This window comes from Lampetra fluviatilis, chromosome 16, assembly GCF_964198595.1.
Source record: "Lampetra fluviatilis chromosome 16, kcLamFluv1.1, whole genome shotgun sequence".
NCBI lineage: Eukaryota > Metazoa > Chordata > Hyperoartia > Petromyzontiformes > Petromyzontidae > Lampetra > Lampetra fluviatilis.
In genome coordinates, this window is record NC_136290.1 from 13,919,941 (window position 1) to 13,941,428 (window position 21,488).

At 53.2% G+C, this 21,488-nt stretch overlaps 1 protein-coding gene across 1 annotated transcript in view; it reads right to left on the reverse strand.

The window, feature by feature from the left end:
- Nucleotides 1-20,158: 20,158 nt before the first annotated feature.
- Nucleotides 20,159-21,488, reverse strand: part of LOC144936586 (synaptotagmin-6-like) — a 38,093-nt gene continuing 36,763 nt past the window's right edge. The window contains 1 exon segment of the mRNA XM_078863806.1: nucleotides 20,159-20,248. Coding sequence (XP_078719932.1) covers nucleotides 20,159-20,248 — 90 coding nt within the window.

A 21,488-nucleotide genomic window follows, 5' to 3' on the forward strand; every position in this document is an offset into this window, starting at 1 on the left:
GTCATGTCCAACGGAGCAGGCCGGGCCCCCGCTTGAGACACCTCCGCAGAGTAACCCCCCACATCGACTAGCACGGTTGGCTTCAACATACGTATGTACATACAAAGTATTTTTGGCCTACTCTTCCGCGGTGGCCAGATGTCTCGGAAGCGGTGAGAGTTACCCACGCTTTACTGCACCGCACGCGCTCGGGAGATTTAGGGAACGGGTCCCCGTCGGGGTCAGTTGCCGCTCCGGGAGATCGTATCGACCCCCGGCGACCTCTGAACCGCGGCTCGCCGGTAGGAGCCACTTAGAATTATCGCCACATTTTTTTTGCTTCTCGTACGATTAACTTTGAACGGATATTATCGACGTCGCGGTTGTTTTTCTTTTTTTAAACACCATGAAACATTAAGCGCGTTGGCGAGGCGCAGGCTGGCGCGACGAACCTTGCTCACGCGCCGGGTTGAGAAGAGACGCGCACCTCCCACGAGCATCCGGCGCCCCCCACTTTATTAATGGATTCATGGGCGCGTAGCAACAGCAGTGGCATACAAATGTGATCTCCGCTCACACTCACGTGCCCCCCCCCCCTCCACCCCCTCGCCCACTCTCCTTCCAACCCTGTACACACTGCTGGGTCAAGAGCTGTTAGCGAGCGCCTATTTAGGCCGGCATAGCAGGAATGGTGACGGATTGCGAGAAGCGTCGTTCCTAATTGCGTCAGCGCGCCCTTTGATTTTGTGCCGAGTCGACTATAGGGTGGGACAGACGAGGTGTCGTGTGCCAGGTGAAGTGGTAGTGTAGCGGTTAGCGCGTTGCACTACGGATCTGGCGACCCGAGTTCGATTCCCGCTCACGGCTTGCACCATTGACGATTATCTGAACCGGTCCTGGACCACCCCTAGATCGACTCAGCCTGAAATGAGTACCTGGTGCGATGTGAAATACGAATCGGCACTGGGTAGACGAGACAAAGGCACCCGGACGTGGTGCTGGCCACCTGTGTGCTATGCCAGCCTTCGTAGGTGCTTGCTAACAGCACTTGCCCCAACAGCCTTTTAAGGCTACACGGGGAATCTTTGTCTTTATGGAGCGGCGGCGCACTGGTTATTGCACTTGCGCTACGAAGCCGTTGGTCAGTTGCATGAAACGTCTGAAGTGATATTGTCTCCTAGTTGGCACCGTGCATCATCGTGAACTAAGGCGACGTTTTACTTGAGGATTATTTTTGTATCACAAATTTTATGTCATTGGCCACTGATGCGGAGTGTAATCATCAGCACCGGGGAGACAAACACGGCCAGTCGTGCGCGGTGCTGGCCACCCACCCCACTTCGCGTTCCACGCCGGCCTTGATTGGTGCTCGCTAACAGCGCTTGCCCCCAAAAGGTCTGTTCAAGGCGACGCGGGGCCCTCTGTCTCGACTGCGCCAGCCTGCCAGAGGCATCGTGCACGCGACCAGGCGCTGAACCCGGCCAGCCGGGCTCACGGCGCTGCGTGGCGCTTAATAACCGCGGTTATGCAAATTCAATCTCGGAGGTGCAGGGCGAAAAACACATCGCCCATGACTATATTTAGCGCCGCTCACGACGCCGCTATCCGGCGGAGGGAACATCGTGTTTCATTAATGCACAAGGAGGGCTCGCGGCGGGAAATTCACCGTGTGGGGATCGTGGGGGGCGCGGCTCGTGGCGCCGGAGGGGATTGGGGGGCTCGATGATCGGCGCTCGCTCGCTCCATGCGGCCGTTAACACGAACCTCGCATTAAACTACATCGAGCGTGAAGTTTACTTCTTCCCGCTCTGCTGATCCGACTTGCGCTTATATTCCGACAGAGTGCCTTGATGAGGGTTTTAACAATAATAATTATTATTATTATGTTCATTATTATTGTCCGTACCGAGTTGTTAAATGTGCGCGGATCGCTGTCCGGCACCATCATAAATTGTTCACGTTTTGTTCATCGCGTTGCAACTCCATTTGTTCGGCTGCGTCGGGTGGCAGAGGGTGCACGACACAATACCCTCGGTTTATTTTTACTCCGAACTAAACAAATCAGTTACGAATCATAATGTCGCGTTAGAAATGACGTTCAAATTCCGTGTTGTGTTCGTTCCGTTGGCTATAACCGGGGCTTGGTTTCAACCGAGGGAGCTGTGCGGTGCCAAGCTCCAGGAAGTCTCTCCCTGCCCCTCCACTCCTCGTCAGCAGGCAGGGCTTGGGGGCATGATCTGGGGAGTTGGGCGCCCCATAAAATGTGAAATTAGAATCAAGGCCCGCTTATAATTAAATTATAATAAATGCCTGCTTATAATTTAAATATAATCAAGGCCTGCTTATAATTAATCGGTGTGAGGTTTTTTTTCTCTCTCGAGATATTCACGCTGCAATTAGATAACGACATTAACCCAGAGTGGGGGTGGGTAGAGGCAGGGTGGGTCGGGTTAAAGAAAGCAGTGCATCACCCTGCGGAAGATGATAATGTCAAGTGACATTAGGAGCACGACGTTTATACCCCCTTGCAATAGAGCAGTTGCCGCAAGCCAAACTCGTATCGCTTCAGTCATCAGAGCTGGAAACAGGCGATTTAAGTGACACCATTTAAACGGGGAGATTATCAGACGGAGACTATTGAGACACTGCGCTGGAGAACCCGGTTTAATCACAACTCGGTCTGTGTGAGTCTATGGTCTCTGTGTGAGTCATTGGGTCTCTGTGTGAGTGTATGGTATATGTGAGTCTTTGGGTCTGTGTGAGTCTATGAGTCTTTATGTGAGTCATTGGATCTCTATGTGAGTCATTGGATCTCTATGTGAGTCATTGGGTATCTATGTAGGTTATTGGGTCTTTGTGTGAGTCTTTGATTCTCTGTGCGTTTTTGGGTCTCTGTGTGAGTCATTGGCGAACCTGGCTGAGATCGACTCGCTACACTCGAGCACCTCCGATGAGCACGGTTGAATACGTGCGGTGCAAAAGAAGTCCAACATACATAGTGTGCATACAACCTGGCTCTTGCGGTGGGAATCTTACTGCGACCCAGGATTCTGAGCGGTGCTGGCTCATTGTCGCCGACGTGGTCACGAGGAGTGACGACCTCCGAGCAGTGGTCGCCCAACGAGCCGACAGGTGCATCTCACAAAGCGTGGGGCTCCAACAACAACAATAATAATGATCATAAAGTCAAAGATACATTTGGTATTCTGCAAGGCTATCCCGCGAAGGAGGGCTCCGTGTTTCACACAGGGGTATATAGTCTGCCAGCGTGGAGGAGATGTCACCAATATTGTTTTATCCAATTAAGTGATTTGTGGGTAATATTTGGCAAGGACCCGTTATGCCTATGACGCAGACGGCGCGCAGTGTTTGATGGTTAATATTCACCCGCAGTAATAACCACCCCACCACCCACCCAGCCGCTCACTCACTCACTCACCCACTCATCTACTCACCCACCCATTCACCCACTCACCGGGCTACACACCCACTTGGCCACCCATCCACTCCCTCACCCACGCAGTGACCCACCCACTTAGCCAACCACTCATCCACCCAACCCATCCACCCACCCACCCGCCTATTCACCCACTCACGCACCCACCTCTTTACCCACTCATCCACCCACCCGCTTGCCACTCTTCCTATTCGATTCACGTCACGGGCTCTTTAAGGTTCTCTGTGAAGCAGGCGGACCGAGGCACTCTGCAACAAGCGGCGATCGTCATCATCATCATCATGGCAACAGCAGCAGGGCAAGGCTTGGCTTCAAACATCCAGCACTTTTATTTGAACATAGAAAACGAGAACAGTCTTGGTTTGTTTTATTGTCTACACAAGGCGCGACATGTGCACGATCACCGTTCCAACCCCTAAAAAAGATACCCGTCATCCCCCCCCCCCCCCCAGTGCCCCCCGACCCCCCCCCCCCCCCCCCCACAATACACGCCACCTAGCCCCCCTGTGACACGACGGGATTGAAGACAAGGGAGCCGAGCAATGTTTGAGAATCGTACCGGGGATTTAATTTCATCCACACCCGGCACAGCACATCCAGTATACCCCATCTCGATATCCACATGGCTACTGCCAGTCACGTGTCACCTATTGAAGTCTACCAACGACCCGGAAAATGTCTTCCCGCCCGGAACACCGCATCCAGTATACCACATCGCTATGGATGTGGTATACTGGATGCGGAACACCACATCCAGTATACCACATCGCTATGGATGTGGCTGCTTTGATCACCTGCCGCCTACTCCAGCCTTCCGACGAGTCGGAAAATGTTTTCACACGGCACACCACATTCAGTATACCATCTAGATATGGCTGTGACTACTGCAAGTCACCTGCTCACGTACTCCAATTTCCCAGCGAGCCGAGGACTCCGATACATAGAAGATGTGCACATGTCACAAGGGCCGTCGTTCTCAACACCGAGAGCCCCGTCATAGCAACGTGGAATTTCCAACCACTAAGAGTCTTGTTTTTGTTGTTGTAACTTGCCGACCCGCCCCTGCTGGACATCTGTGGGGGGGGAAAAAGAGCTCAATAGCTCATCGGATTCCTCCTCCAGCCTCAATAGAAATTGTGAGAAACACGCCCGTGGAATGATGATGCCTGCTTACAAGCGAGCTCCACTGATGCAGCGTCCAGCCAACAGTGGAGACGAGGCGGTGGTCAGCCCCCCCCCCAACCCCACCCGCCTTGATGAGACCCCCCCCACCTCCCTCCCCCCCCCCCCCCCCCAAGTTATTGATATTTCCAGAGAATAATCTTCGATTGATTTTTGTTGTTTCGTGAATGTAGGGGCCCTATTTAAATAGCTTAACATTTCTGGCTCTCACCTCCCCCACCCCCATCTTCATCTCCTTCCACCCTCCCAGCCCTGCTCTCTCCGCTTGGGAAGTTTCTATGACGGCCTCTGTGCCTTTCTGCACAGATAAACACAAAGGTCCCCCGTATACCCTTAACAGACTTTTCGAGCAAGTGCCTCGCTTTCTGCAGACACACACACAATTCCCTTCGCGATCTCATGGCGCACACACACACACACCTGCATTCTCAATACGCAGTACATTACTACATATGCATGCACACACACACACCCAGCTCTCACAAAGGCCAGCTTGCCCTATGCTGTGATTTTCTGTTCCAATGTGGTGTTAACGCTGACCCTAGCAGGTGACAGTCGTATTTAATTGAGAATTACACAGTAGGCATGCAGCGACGTCCTTCCTTCGCAGCGATTAGGTGAAGTTACAGTAATGCATTAAGATTCCAAGGCCACGATTTAAAAACTAAAATTATATTTTTTTTAAATCTTCTTAACTGTTTTTTTTGCCGTCTCGTTTGTGTTGTTCTCTCTCTCTCGGGGCCTTCATCCAGTAGTGGATAGATGATGGTATATTGACATGCGGAGAAATCATCATTACATGCCTATTATATATATACACACATACAAACACGTACCAGAAGTAATCGTATGCCAACACGTGTGTGTCATGCAGCACCATGATCCGCTGCCGTTTCCCCGCCACGAAATCATCGCGGACGAGGAGACGTCACGTGGTGGTGGCAGTGGTCACGCTGCCTCCATCGCGTTCCCATCACCACTCGCACGCACGAAACGAACGAACGGGGTGTCCGAAAATAAATGTTGGGTTATGTCGCGTGAATATGAATGCGTCGTTAAACCCCGCCATCACCCGACACAGCCAATTAATAAGGTTTGTCGCGTAAACAAAACGGGCCAATTTGTTGCGAGTTCAAAACCTCTATTACGGATTATATTGGTCGCGAAAGCCTGCATGTTAAAATGAATATAACAAGAAGAAAGTTGAATAGTTTCATTATTGTTCGAGATACTGACATGAATTTGATATGAATACGTGTATTAGACTTTTTGTTGTGAATATTGATTGGTTCTTTCTGTTTCAGGAGAATGCCCATTATCTGATATTACAAGTCCGCCCGTTCACTCCGACTTGACACCATGACATTTTTATTTCTGGATTTTTTTCAAATAAAGTCTACAACTAGAAAACCAAGGGACCTTGAAGAACTTAAACACCACATTGTTGCTGCTGCTGCTGTGTCATCATCCATCCCTACAGCTGTCAGTTTAACACGTAGGCTTTCGCGACCAATATTATTCATAATCAACGTTTTTGGGTTTAGATCGCGTTATTTATAAATGTGTCGTAACCCTCCACCACCCGACACGGCCAATCAGCAAAAAAGTGTCACGTTGACATAAGACAAATAGTTCACTGCTTTAGCCCACCGGTGTGTTGAAGCGTGAAACCACAACATTTACAATTTTTGAGTACGACGTTTCGCTGGTAATTGCATCCAGCATCATCGGGCAATTCGCCAGAATGGTGAGGCTCTGCTCTGGCTCCCGGTCTTATATAGAGCAGCAGCAGGGTGACGTCATCATTAACTGGTGGGCTAAAGCAGTGAACTATTTGTCTTTTGTCAACGTGACACTTTTTTGCTGATTGGCCGTGTCGGGTGGTGGAGGGTTACGACACATTTATAAATAACGCGATCTACACCCAAAAACGTTGATTATGAACCCTACAGCTGTGTTGGGACTTTTATTCTCCGTGTTTGAACGCTAAATTAGATTGACAATAGGGAATGATGGACGGCACGTAGAAGTGTATGACAAATTCGAGAATATCTAATCAATATCATACAACAAAAATACAACTTATAACTCTATTACATGCATTCATAATAAATGTATGTCAGTATCTCGATTAATAATAAACCTATTACACGTTTTTTTGGTCCTTTAATTTTCGGACACCCTGTACACACAGACAGCCTGTACACACAGACAGCCTGTACACACAGACAGCCTGTATACTATGGGCAGCCTGTAGTTTCACATTCTATTTGGTCGCCTCCGCTCGCAACGCCACAACATCTGGCGGCTCTCTAACACCCCCTAAACAAAAAAGACCTCCGCACATTGTATCAATAAACACAGTGTAGCCTTAAAAGAGAATATATACAAGCGACGACGTTTCGGGCAATGGGCCTTTTTCAGAGCACATATAACAAGATGGACCCATTGCCCAAAATGCCACCTCTTGTGTGATTTTTGTTCTTTTAAGGACCAAGCCGTGTCGAGTGTGTTCTGTAGTATTAATGCTGCTACTGCCAAAGTAGTAGCAGCATTAACAGCAGCAGCAGCGCCATCACCAAATGATTTCGAACACCTTCACGCGTTCTAATCGAAGCGATCGCTCTAATTGGTGAGCGAGTGTGGAAGTCTGCGAGGCGCGCGCGGTGGAGGAGGCGGCGGTGGGGGGTGGTGAGCGACACAGATTCGGCAGCTCGCAAGAGGTCAAACCGCGGGGTCACGAACGCTGAGCGACAAAATTCAGCCAAGTGCCTCGGCGTGGCATATAAAAAAAATATTTAAAAACCCGGAATTTGAAGGAGGCCTCGGGGTCTTAAGCACGACCCGCGTTTGACGGCTCTCAAAGAGCGCTTCCACGAGAAGCCGTGGATCTCGCTCGCCAAGTGGCTCCAGGCTAACCGAGCCGCCGCTGAGCTCACGCGGAAGACCGACGACCTCTTTCCCTCCCCCTCGCCTCCCCTCCGGCTTGGCGCCGAGTGGCCGTGCTTGCGCGCACATCTCAGGAAGTGTCAAAGCGGCCGCGACCTTGCCGAGAGAGCTGACCACGGCACGAAAGTGAAGAAGCGGCGCGCGTAGCGAGAGTGCGGCTTACACGGTGCCCATCACAGTAGCCCGCCCCTCTCACGCAGCGTGCCCACTCGTGGTGCGGTGGGCACGCTGCGGTGTGGTGGGCACGCTGCGGTGTGGTGGGCACGCTGCGGTGTGGTGGGCACGCCGAGACGCGCTCTACGCGGCTACCCGTGGAATCCGCTCATTTGACTCCTAACATCGAATTAAAAGTGGTCCGGGTTTTTTTTTGGCTTTTTAATAATTCACATGTGTGAGAGAGAGAGTTAATTAAAACTCATCTGCACCTTACACGCCCGGCGAGCAATATCCTCTCTTCTGCGCTTTATTTCCCATAATTAATTATCATCATCATCACCACCATATTCGGCTTCGTCGGCTGTCGACCTTCCATCGGCTCGTTCGCGCCGACGGGACCACGACATTCATTCCCCCGCGGTTCCCTCTCTCCTCCCTCCCTCGAGCCGGCCGGTGTCACCGCTTCGCTCAGCCGCTGTCGCCCTTTCTTCCCACCGCCGCGTCAGGCACCCATCTCTGGGCTCCTCTCTATCCTCGCCGCTTCTCACGCGCGGACAACCCCTGTACCCCCCCCTCTCGCCCCCGGGGGAGGGGGGGGTACAGCCTGACCGGCTCGTTCGAGTCATCGTGTCCTGAAACCCACGAAAACGTCGTGCTGCTCTTCTTGACGGATCTATCTCCCACGCGTCGTTGTTGTTGTTGTGTGCGTGTGGGGAGCGGTGGTGCAGCGGTTATCGCGCTGCGCTACGACCCAGGTTCGATTCCCGCTCACGGCCAACACCGGTGCCGATTATCGGAACCGGTCTTGGGCCTGCCCTAGGTCGACTCAGCCTCCAATGAGTACCTGGTGCGATGTGTAAACATCGCCACTGGGGAAACAAAGGCGGTCGGTCGCGGTACTGGCCACCCAACCCCTCGTGTGCCGTACCGGCCTACATAGGTGCTCGCTAATAGCACTTGCCCCTCCAGTCTGTCAAGGCTACACGGGGGATCTTTGTCTTTGTGTGTTTGCTTCTACTCGCGACGCACAGCACACGGCAGTTGCGATACAACCCAGAGAAAGCCTGCGAGTTCAACTAACACACCTCCGATGAGCACGGTTGGCTATGTACGATGCGAAAGAAGTTCAACAAGCATGCGTACACACACACGCGTACACACACACGCGCACATCGGAGAGGGATCGATGTGCGCATGGCAAGCGGGCGAAGCCACAAGCGCCACCGCGACCCTTGACCCCGTGAACAATGACGGGGTCCCAGCGATGTCCAGCAGTGCCCCACTGACCCACGGCAAGGAACACAAATCACGCGTCCTGCGACACTTTGATTTGGAGAGAAACACACACAATGTGCCCACATCAATCCCGTCGTGTGCGTGTCAAGCTATTACCCCCACACCCCTCGTCGCCCCCCCCCTAACCCCCAGTCGCCCCCCCTCACCCGCACCAAGAGTTACAAAAAGCACCCCCACAACCCTCTTGGCGTACAACATTAGCCAGATTGTCTCACATTGCACAACTCAGCATTTACACACTCACACACACGTGTGTACAGGTAAGCTCACACAGTGTGCACACTCACACACACGTGTGTACAGGTAAGCTCACACAGTGTGCACACTCACACACACGTGTGTACAGGTAAGCTCACACAGTGTGCACACTCACACACATACACGTGTGTACAGGTAAGCTCACACAGTGTGCACACTCACACACACGTGTGTACAGGTAAGCTCACACAGTGTGCACACTCACACACACGTGTGTACAGGTAAGCTCACACAGTGTGCACACTCACACACGCGTGCGCGCATGTGTACACACACACACACATGTACACGCAGGCTCATAGAGACGCACACATGCTCATACACGCGCACGCACAAATCTAGAATATTCTAGGGAAAACTCTACTATTCATGTGTATACACCACGACATCACGTGTGTTCCAGTGTATGTTATCAGAGTTGTAGTGTAGTGATTAGAGCGCTGCGACACGAGTTTGATTCCCGCTCACGGCCTACATCTTGTGACGATTTTCTGAACCGGTTCTGGGACTCCCCTATGTCGACTAAAATGAGGACCTGGTGTGATGTGTTAGCATAACCACTGGAGAGACAAAGGCGGCCGGGCGTGGAGGTGGCCACCCACCCCCTCGTGTGCGGTGCCGGCCTTCACAGGTGCTCGCGAACAACTCTCTCTCTCTCTCACCGCACGTCTGTTCAAGGCTATTCAGGGGATCTTTGTCTTTGCCTTTGTGTTAGTGGTGGCACACGAACTGAACAATGGCAAGGAGACATCGTCTGATAATACATTTTGCTACTTTTCTTCTCCACAATGGTGATAATCACGATACTGTGTTCCGTAATGAACATAATTTAGCGTTGAACTATATAGGACCCATATCGAACAAAGAGAGGGGCCCTTGCCGGCAAACATCTGGCAACTCGCCCGAAATCGTGTTCAGCAAGCCTGACCTTGCTGATGAAACATTGAACGTCAAAAACCGTGTCCAGACTACTTCATCATCACCACCACCAACGCTGCTGCTGCGCAAATTCACTCCGAGGAAGCCGTGTGGCTGATGTGATGTGTAGAGAGACGGATACGTGCAGGAGGCAAACTTATGTGCTGCATCCTGTCACAACTCATGGCCAACGTTTCCATCTTATAATATATACTTTATATATAATATGTTTCTGTTACGTAAAATTGTTGTGAACTTAGTGGGGGAGCAGGGTGAACACGAAATCATTTATGTACAAACGAACGGGCGTGGAAAAATCCAGATGAGTCGACACATCAACGCGTCCGTCACACACGCCCACGCGTGTGTGTGTGTAAACAGGTTTTGTGTAGGTTTCTTATATTTTTTTCCTTAATATATATCGTGTATACATTTGTTTTCGTATAAAGACACGAGGATACGTGTTTGCGAGCGCATATCTAAGTAAACATTTGGTCACGCCAACCAGACCCCCCCCACCCCACATCAAACTAAAATATTGTCAAGGTCTTGCGGACGTCCGCACAGCGCTGAGTCGGCGCACCGATCGCAAGGCGCGCCCCACGATAAACTGCCCCCCCCTGCCCCCCCCCCCCCCCTGCCACCCCGTTGCAATCGGTCACAGCTCATGGCTTGGTAATTTCCTGCTCAGTGACACCGAGCACTCGAATACACAATCCCACCCCCGCCGCCAAACAATGAATATCGTGGCTCTTATTTCGTTATTGGCAATAATAATAATACAACCACTCAACGCGTCCATCACGAATTACACTCTGTCTGCCTGTAATAAAGTGCTGTGTGTGTGGAGACAGCAGCCAGGGTTGGTGGATCACCCCGCAGATGGTTGAGAAACTCCCTTCCCGTGGGGCGTCGAGGGGGTGTCATACCCCCTGGCTCGCCAGACGAAGGCGGCACAGAAAAGTGCGGACTAATCGCCATCTGTTTTCATCTCTACGGGGATGAACGCTTCCTCGCACTGCGTTCGTACCCGACGGCTGTCGGATGGCTCGAGCGTGGTTCTTAGACTCCTAATAACGGTCCCCACAATCATCGTACGGACGACGACAATGAGAACGAATCGGCTTGGGAAGAAACGCGCGCTTTGCATCTGTACGTTGATTGTATGCCTCGACCATCCCTTGGTTCTGTGCAAAGAAAAAATGATGGGAACGAAAAATGCCAGACCTTACTCCCGCCACAGGCGACCTGCCGATCACGTGGACCCAGCGTGGCGGCTGTACCCATTGCTGCTGCTGCTACTGGGTGAACGGGGATGGCGGCGGAGTGAGATTTAAAGACACTCACGCCAGCGTTTTCTACCGTGAGCTTGACGATTGGCCAGAGGGAGGGCCCATTTAATTCCTTGCACCAGAGTCCATGTCAATCACGTTACCCCACTGGGTTGAACCTGTGGATGGTGGGGGGCTGTTGGGTGGGGGCTGTGGGGGGGTCTGGAGGGGGGGGGGGAGAACATCGCGAGGAGCAGACGGAGCCAGCAGCTGCAGCCGAAATGTGAGTGCGGCCTCGCGAGGCTGAGACGCGAATATAAATGTTCCCAGAGTCACATTTGCACGCACGGAACGATACCAATTAGCGTCGCTGCGATGCGCTGCCACCACCACCACCACAACCAGAGGCGCACCCAGGGGAGTGGGGGGCAATATTTAAATTTGGTCGCCCCCCCGCTCCCCCCTTACCTCCTCAAGAACGTCCATGGACGTTTAACGCGCACTGCTGAGTTCCATCTGATGCTGTTGCGACGATCACTTTGGCCACGCCAAAATCCATCTCAGACCGCTCGCAGGGAATGTGGAATTTCCACCGCTGGCCCGGCAGGGCTGTAAACAAGACGACGAGCACCCAGGGCCTCGATGGTAACTTGAGTCGGGAATCACTGCGCACTTTGATCGGTTCATACGATCACAGCAACGTACGGTGCAATGATGTAGAGGATCATTGCAGATTGGTTGGTACCTTGTAGCTCTAACGGCAGTGCCTTAAGGCGACAATAGCTACCCCGAGCCAGCCGAGCAGCGTTCCTCGAAACATCGAGCGAGACATGCTCCCTCGTCGTCTGTCATGGCTTGAGGGAGTTTGCGTGGTGATCTTCTCGAATGCGTTTACGTGTCTCTGCCTTCTCCTGTCTCCTCCAGAGGAGCCGCCACGATCATAGGTGAGAAGTCATGGCCAAACATCCCCAAGGTGTCACTTCACCAAACAACGCTGACCAGAGTACGGTCAATGCTATGATGAAGGTTTATTGCCCGAAACGTCGCCTATTGTATGTTTGTTTTTTTCATTTCCAGGCCACACACATCGGTATTGACGAACGTGTTGAATTTGTCGTTGTTTGTTCTTGTGCCAACGCAGCAGCAGCAGGTAATTTGTTGAAGATAACACTCGTGTCGTTGACATCCAATGTGGAGGGCGGGGCGAAGGGGATGTGTGAGCTGACAGTAACAGCTGGGGAGAGAGAAGCTGTAGGCGTGACCTACAGATGCGACATCTGCATCACGCGCGCACCACGGGAGAGTGGGAGGGACAACCAGGGACTTCATTTCAGCTTGGAGCTGCCCGGAGCTGAGCTCCTGAAAATACCGTGTGTGTGTGTGTGTGTTTGCGGTGTGTGCCTTCAACGACAGCCTGGGCAAGTCGAACTAATTCCCCACCCCCAGCATACTGTCCCAGGGAAATACCGTGAAGATAGCTTTGCCGTCTTCATGAAGGTCTGTGCGCATGTGTGTGTGCGTGTGTGCATGCTTGTGAAACGTGAACCCCCTTTGATGGAACATCTGCGCCGGTTATAAACATTCAGGCTGGCATGCCTACGATCCATCCTGGGTTTAACCAGCAGGCTGGATTTTGTGAGGAGCTCACAAATCCTTGAAAGATCTAAACAAAGTCCCATCGGTGAGCTCCTCCGGCAGGCAAGGCTGCGTTGACTGGGCCATGTAGCCCGCATGTCCAGCCACCGCATGCCCAAGCAGCTTTTGTTTTGCCGCATAGAGGGGGCTAAACAAACGGGCACGACATGGTCTGGAGAAGAGATGGAGTGATGCGGTACTGGAGGAAGTGGAGCTGAGTCGACTTGCCTACGACTGGTACCAGCGGTGTCAAGATCGACCTCTGTAGATGAGGCTCGTGAAGGACGCTGCTGGGCAGTTGGAGGCAATCGCCCTTCAGCTACAACAGAGAACAGAGGGACGACGCTCACAACAACAAGCGGAGCGCCGGGTAGATAAAATGGAGGAAGTTGGCACAGTAGGGGGTACAGCTGGTGCATTTACCGCTCATCTCAGTCAGCCAACCCATGGCACCTGGGTCTGTCAGAAAGCTCCCACTCTTCACGCGGCCTTAAAGTGCACCTGGCCTGGCACAGGCGCGGTGGCCACGTCACCGTTACTTAGTGGCGAATGACGGTTATGTGTATCCGTGTGTAAATGCCATCAGTAAGCAATTTTCTGAACCGGTCCTGGGTCTCCCCTAAGTCGACTCAGCCCTTCAATGACTGCGTGGGTGCGCCGTGTAAACATCGTTCCTGGGGGAGACAAAGGCGGCGGGCCCGAGCGTGGTGATTCCGGCCACGAGCGCACAACCGCACACCAACACAACCGCACACCAACACAACCGCCTCCATTCGTAATGGCGGCCGTCGTCAAGTACTCGAAGTGATGGGCGGCTGGGATTTGTCGCGTGTTTTTTGCATTGTCTAACTAGTGGCATCCCCCCCCCCCCCCCGCAAGTTATTCCTATCGTCACGGGTATATAGAGTCCGTGGCTTTGGCTCAGCGTTGGCACAGCATTGTAACCCGATGTCGGTTCTAACGCGCATGGCACATTTTGGCGGAGCGCTTATTTACACAGCTCGGTGAGTTCCCACGAAGCAAAGGGGGCGAATTAAACAAGAGCTCGTCATTGTGATCGTCGTCATCGTGATCTTCAACATCGTGATTTTCAACATCGTGATTTTCAACATCGTGATCGTCGACATCGTGATCGTCGACATCGTGATCGTCATCATCGTCGTCATCGTGATCGCCACCATCGTGATCGTCACCATCGTGATCGTCATCATCGTGATCGTCGTCATCGTGATCGTCATCATCGTTGTCATCGTGATCGCCACCATCGTGATCTTCAACATCGTGATCTTCGTCATCGTGATCGTCGTCATCGTGATCGTCGTCATCGTGATCGTCGTCGTGATCGCCACCATCGTGATCGTCACCATCGTGATCGTCATCATCGTGATCGTCGTCATCGTGATCGTCATCATCGTGATCGCCACCATCGTGATCTTCAACATCGTGATCGTCGTCATCGTGATCGTCGTCATCGTGATCGTCGTCATCGTGATCGTCGTCATCGTGATCGTCGTCGTGATCGCCACCATCGTGATCGTCACCATCGTGATCGTCATCATCGTGATCGTCGTCTTCGTCATCGTCATCATCGTCACCGTCGTGATCGTCGTCATCGTGATCGTCACCATCGTGATCGTCGTCTTCGTGATGATCGTCGCGGTAGCTACAGCTACGGTACAAGCGTCGCTGGCAAATCGAGTCGAGAGTTGTAAGACTGGCTTCAAAAAGGGTCGGGTAAATCCGCAAGACAATTTAATAATTTACACAATGTGTAAGAAATAGCAGGGGGTTTGCTACGTGTGGGTGCATGTGTGTTAATGTGTATGTTCACGTGTGCATATATTCACGCGTGTGTGCATATTCCTGTCCACGTGTGTTTGGGGGGGGGGGGGTGTTTTCAACTGTGTGCGCGTGTGTGGTGTTCCAGCATGCTGGCATGTTCATCTATTCGGGTGTGTGTATGTGTGTTCACGTGCGTTGCAGTGTGCGTCTTCACGGTTGTATTCACGTGTGTCTATGCATATATGTGTGTGTGTACTAAGGATAATGTTTGCGTGTTAATTTATGCGTGTAAGTGTGCATATCGTCTGTATCGACACATGACCATGTCTGTATGTTCATGTGTGTTCCTGATTGCCCCTATTTGTTCGAGTGCTTGATTGTTTTTTACTGCGTGTGTCCATGCATGCGTGCCCATGTACGTGTGTCTGTGTTCACCTGAACTCCTGTGTTCGCGCGTGTGTGTGTGTACGCGTAGATCAATCTGTGCATATCTTCGTGTTTGCGCACTCATGTGTGGTGTGTGTGTGCATGGCCTGCCTACGATCCATCCTGGGTTTAACCAGGCTGGATTGTGTGAGGAGCTCACAAATCCTTGAAAGATCTGGACAATGTCCCATCGGTGAGCTCCTCCGGCAGGCAAGGCTGCGTTGGCTGGGTCATGTAGCCCGCATGCCAAGTCACCGCATGCCTAAACAGCTTTTGTTCGGCCGGATCGAGGGGGCTAAACGGGCGCGGCATGGGCTGGAGAAGAGATGGAGTGATGTGGTACGAGAGGATGTGGAGCTGAGTGGACTTTCCGATGACTGGTACCAGCGATGTCAAGATCGGCCTCAGTGGAGGAGGCTCGTGAAGGACGCTACTGGGTAGTTGGAGGCAGTCGCCCTCCAGCAACAACGGAGGGCGGAGGAGCGACGCTCACAACGACGATCAGAGCGCCGGTTGGCTAAAGCACAGCAAGTTGGCACAGTAGGGGGCACAGGTGGTGCATCAGCCACTCATCTCAGTCCGTCGACCCATGGCACCTGGGTCTGCCCCGTGACCTCCTGCCAGCGGGTTTTCGACACTTCACGTGGCATCAGGGTGCACATAGCCTGGCACAAGCGTCGTGGTGACGTTACCGCCACTTAGTGGCGAATGGCGGTTGCTGTTGTTGTGTTTGCGAGCGCGTTCATGTCTACGTTCGTATGTTCCCACCGCGCCGGTCCGTGTGTGCGTCGATCGCGCGTGTGTTCACGCGTGTGTCATCTGTTCGCGCGAGTTACTCGGCGTGGCTTCGTGATGCATGTGCACGGCCGGCTTTGATGTTGAAAACGTGTGAACATCTCCCCACTGGCACACGAGCGTTGCTAATTGCCAGAGCTGGCAGGGAGTACAGGCGGAGGGCATTCTCATGGGATTGGGGTCAGTGTCCCCAGTTGGGGTCAATCGAAGGCTTTGATTGAGATCTCACTTAGTCCCGGAACATATCTATTATATATACAGAGAGAGAGAGAGCGAGAGCTCTGATCTGGTATGTAAGTGACATCCTAAACACCGTGATTATCAACACCCGAGCCCGACGACAAGCGGGTGGTAATGCCTTCCCCAGCAAGAGGATTTTTGGCAGGATTTCAATGTCCGTCCGTGTTTGTCTGTGTGTGTCTGGGCTCTGTGTGTCTGGGCTGTGTGTGTCTGGGCTGTGTGTATCTGGGCTGTGTGTGTCTGGGCGGTGTGTGTCTGGGCTGTGTGTGTCTGGGCGGTGTGTGTCTGGGCGGTGTGTGTCTGGGCTGTGTGTGTCTGGGCTGTGTGTGTCTGGGCTGTGTGTGTCTGGGCTGTGTGTATCTGGGCTGTGTGTGTCTGGGCTGTGTGTGTCTGGGCTGTGTGTGTCTGGGCGGTGTGTGTCTGGGCGGTGTGTGTCTGGGCTGTGTGTGTCTGGGCTGTGTGTGTCTGGGCTGTGTGTGTCTGGGCTGTGTGTGTCTGGGCTGTGTGTGTCTGGGCTGTGTGTGTCTGGGCGGTGTGTGTCTGGTGCTGTGTGTGTCTGGGCGGTATGTGTCTGGTGCTGTGTGTGTCTGGGCTGTGTGTGTCTGGGCGGTGTGTGTCTGGGCGGTGTGTGTCTGGGCGGTGTGTGCCTGGGCGGTGTGTGTCTGGGCGGTGTGTGTCTGGGCGGTGTGTGTCTGGTGCTGTGTGTGTCTGGGCTGTGTGTGTCTGGGCGGTGTGTGTCTGGGCGGTGTGTGTCTGGGCTGTGTGTGTCTGGGCTGTGTGTGTCTGGGCTGTGTGTGTCTGGGCGGTGTGTGTCTGGGCGGTGTGTGTCTGGGCGGTGTGTGTCTGGGCGGTGTGTGCCTGGGCGGTGTGTGCCTGGGCGGTGTGTGTCTGGGCGGTGTGTGTCTGGTGCTGTGTGTGTCTGGGCTGTGTGTGTCTGGGCGGTGTGTGTCTGGGCGGTGTGTGTCTGGGCTGTGTGTGTCTGGGCGGTGTGTGTCTGGGCTGTGTGTGTCTGGGCTGTGTGTGTCTGGGCGGTGTGTGTCTGGGCTGTGTGTGTCTGGGCGGTGTGTGTCTGGGCGGTGTGTGTCTGGGCTGTGTGTGTCTGGGCTGTGTGTATCTGGGCTGTGTGTGTCTGTTCTGTGTGTGTCTGGGCTGTGTGTGTCTGGGCGGTGTGTGTCTGGGCGGTGTGTGTCTGGGCTGTGTGTGTCTGGGCTGTGTGTGTCTGGGCTGTGTGTGTCTGGGCTGTGTGTGTCTGGGCTGTGTGTGTCTGGGCGGTGTGTGTCTGGTGCTGTGTGTGTCTGGGCGGTGTGTGTCTGGTGCTGTGTGTGTCTGGGCTGTGTGTGTCTGGGCGGTGTGTGTCTGGGCGGTGTGTGTCTGGGCGGTGTGTGTCTGGGCGGTGTGTGTCTGGGCGGTGTGTGTCTGGGCGGTGTGTGTCTGGGCGGTGTGTGTCTGGTGCTGTGTGTGTCTGGGCTGTGTGTGTCTGGGCGGTGTGTGTCTGGGCGGTGTGTGTCTGGGCTGTGTGTGTCTGGGCTGTGTGTGTCTGGGCTGTGTGTGTCTGGGCGGTGTGTGTCTGGGCGGTGTGTGTCTGGGCTGTGTGTGTCTGGGCGGTGTGTGTCTGGGCTGTGTGTGTCTGGGCTGTGTGTGTCTGGGCTGTGTGTGTCTGGGCTGTGTGTGTCTGGGCTGTGTGTGTCTGGGCGGTGTGTGTCTGGGCGGTGTGTGTCTGGGCTGTGTGTGTCTGGGCTGTGTGTGTCTGGGCTGTGTGTGTCTGAGCTGTGTGTGTCTGGGCTGTGTGTGTCTGAGCGGTGTGTGTCTGGGCTGTGTGTGTCTGGGCGGTGTGTGTCTGGGCGGTGTGTGTCTGAGCGGTGTGTGTCTGGGCTGTGTGTGTCTGGGCTGTGTGTGGCTGGGCTGTGTGTGTCTGGGCTGTGTGTGTCTGGGCGGTGTGTGTCTGAGCGGTGTGTGTCTGGGCTGTGTGTGTCTGGGCTGTGTGTGTCTGGGCTGTGTGTGTCTGGGCTGTGTGTGTCTGGGCTGTGTGTGTCTGAGCGGTGTGTGTCTGAGCGGTGTGTGTCTGGGCTGTGTGTGTCTGGGCTGTGTGTGGCTGGGCTGTGTGTGTCTGGGCTGTGTGTGTCTGGGCGGTGTGTGTCTGGGCGGTGTGTGTCTGGGCTGTGTGTTTCTGGGGGGTGGTTGTCTGAGCGGTGTGTGTCTGGGCTGTGTGTGTCTGGGCTGTGTGTGTCTGGGCTGTGTGTGTCTGGGCTGTGTGTGTCTGGGCTGTGTGTGTCTGGGCTGTGTGTGTCTGGGCTGTGTGTGTCTGAGCGGTGTGTGTCTGAGCGGTGTGTGTCTGGGCTGTGTGTGGCTGGGCTGTGTGTGTCTGGGCTGTGTGTGTCTGGGCTGTGTGTGTCTGGGCTGTGTGTGTCTGGGCGGTGTGTGTCTGGGCGGTGTGTGTCTGGGCTGTGTGTGTCTGGGCGGTGTGTGACTAGCGGTGTGTAGCTAGCGGTGTGTGGCTAGTGGTAGTGTAGCGGTTAGCGCGCTGCGTTGCGAGCCCAGAGACCCGAGTTCGGTTCCAGGCTCACGGCCAACACCAGTTGAGGGTTATCTGAACCGGTCCCTGGCCTCTCTCAGCCTCGAATGAGTACATTGTGCTGTGTGTAAACATCTCCATTAGGGAGACAAAGACGGTCGGGCCTGGAGCTAACCACCCACCACCCTCCAGCACGTGTCATAGGTGCTCGCTAAGAGCACTTGCCCCAACATAGTCTGTGAAGGCTACACGGGAGACATTTGTCTTTGCGGGTGTGCATATTGGCAGAAGCGTGCGCGTGACACCCTGCGCACCGCACGTGAGGCTCCAGATGTGTCCGTGCGTAAAAGGTGAGTGTGCGTGCGGATGCGTGTAGCTGTTCTGATGTTGTTGTTGCTGTTGTGGTGTTGTTGTTGCTTAAGGAGAAGAGCAGGAGCCCTGGCTCTCAAAGCTGGCTGCACGCCCTGCCCACTGTGCCACGAGGGGAGGGGGCACAGCGAGTGGCAGAGGAGCGCAGAGTAGTGCCACCACACGCACCAGCACGCACACACGCACACACACACGTGGACGAACACAGACGCGCATGCAGTGACACACGCGCACACGCAGATACGCAGGGGCATATTTACACGCACGCGTAATCACACACACGCACGAATAGATAAACACGCACACATACACGCACACGCGAGCTTACACGTGCATAGATGCATAGATACACATGCACATATACGCGCGCACACACGCACACGCAGTCCAATAATACAATGAAAGTAAATGCCATGGGGTACCACAAGTAATGGATAGTGACCCGCCCATTAAGCATCCCGAAAAATGCATGAGATCGACACACACGTGCACGTGAATATGCACGTAGGGAGAGAGACACACACACACACGTGCACACACGCACACGCGCGCAATGAAATTAAAAGAGCGGGGTGCAGTGGGGATGAGAGCGGTGGGGGCCGGGGCATTGAACGGGACCCGGCCCGTCGTCAATCGGTTGGACAAATCGAGACGGAGAATGAGTGAGATGAAAGTACATAAATCATAGAGGAGGGAGGGGAGGGAGGGAGGGAGGGGACACAGAGACACGTGTTAATACTCCACACAGGACGAGCACCACTTGTCCCTGGCTTAAGACGGCGAACAACAATTGCTTTTTTGTCTCTCTTTATAAAAAAAATAAATATACGCGAAATACACTTTGTATTAAAAACTGTTGCGTTGTTATCATTAAAACAGAGGGATAGAGGAAAGTCACACCGAAACCAAAACTGTCTGCTGCAGGGGAAAGGTTTATATAGACAGTAGTGTATTATCGGAATACACACCAATATTTGAGCCAAAGTCTTTCAAAATATCCCAGTGGCAGAACCGACTTGCGCACTGAAACATTAGAAGCACAGCGAGAGATATGATTGGCACCTGCACGCGAATCTACGTTGACATGCGAACAACCTCAAAGAATAGTCACTCACTGCTGTCCGCTCTTGTTTCATGTTTTTCGAACTTTTTGTGTGTGTTTGGGGTCAGTCGTGTGGTTGGTGTGCGCGCACGTGTGTGTGTGTGTGTGTCTTTGTGTCTGTGTGTCTATGTCGATGAGAACCTGGTGCGGTGTGTAAACATCGCCACTGCACAGACAAAGGGGGCCGGGCGTGGTGCTGGCCATTAACCCCCTAGTGTGCCGTGCCAGCCTTCATGGGTGCTCGCTAACAGGACTTGCCCCAACAGTCTGTTAAGGCTACACGGGGGATCATTGTATTTGTCTATGTCTGTACGGTAGTGCACTGGTTAGGGCGCTGCGTTACGAACCTGGAGACCCCAGTTCGATTCCCGCTCACGGCCAGCACCAGCGCCGATTATCAGAACAGGGCCTGGTCCTCCTCTAGGTCTACTCAGCCTCAAATGTGCACCTGGTGCGGTGCGTAGTAAACATCGCTATTGTGGAGACAAAAGCGATCGGTCGTGGTGCTGGCCACCCACCTCTCTCTAGTGAGTGCCGGCCTTCATAGGTTCTCGCTGACAGCTAATAACCCCAACAGTATGTCAAGGTTACAGGGGGGATATCATCTGTCTTTGTAGGAGGTCATACTCTTAGTTCTTTCGGTAAAGTCACGTAGGTAAAAAATGAAATTAAAATTAATAAAAAATAAAAACAATAAAATCACGACGTTGCCTCCGAAACGTCGTGATTTTATTGTTTTTTTATTTTTTATTAATTTTAATTTAATTTTTTACCTACGTGACTTTACCGAAAGAACTAAGAGTATGAATCCTTGCAGTCACGAAAACTTCACATCTAGAATTTGTAGGAGGTGCCATTAAACCATGAGGTCCCACCAGTCCCCCCTCCCAACCACACTGGCTGCAAGGGAATGGTGTTAAACGACACGTTTGTATACAGCAACGAACGCCCTCTCTCGCTGAATTGATTCGTGAATCGTGAGCTCGATAATCAGCGTGAAATCGATTAATTGGGCATCATTTCGCCTCCAGCGTGCATGTCTATTGGTACACGTGTACACGTACGTGCGTACACGTGTGTGCATGTGCATACACGTGTGCGAGCGTACAGACGTATATGTGTGTGCATACACGTGTGTACTCGAGTACACGTGTCAGCGTG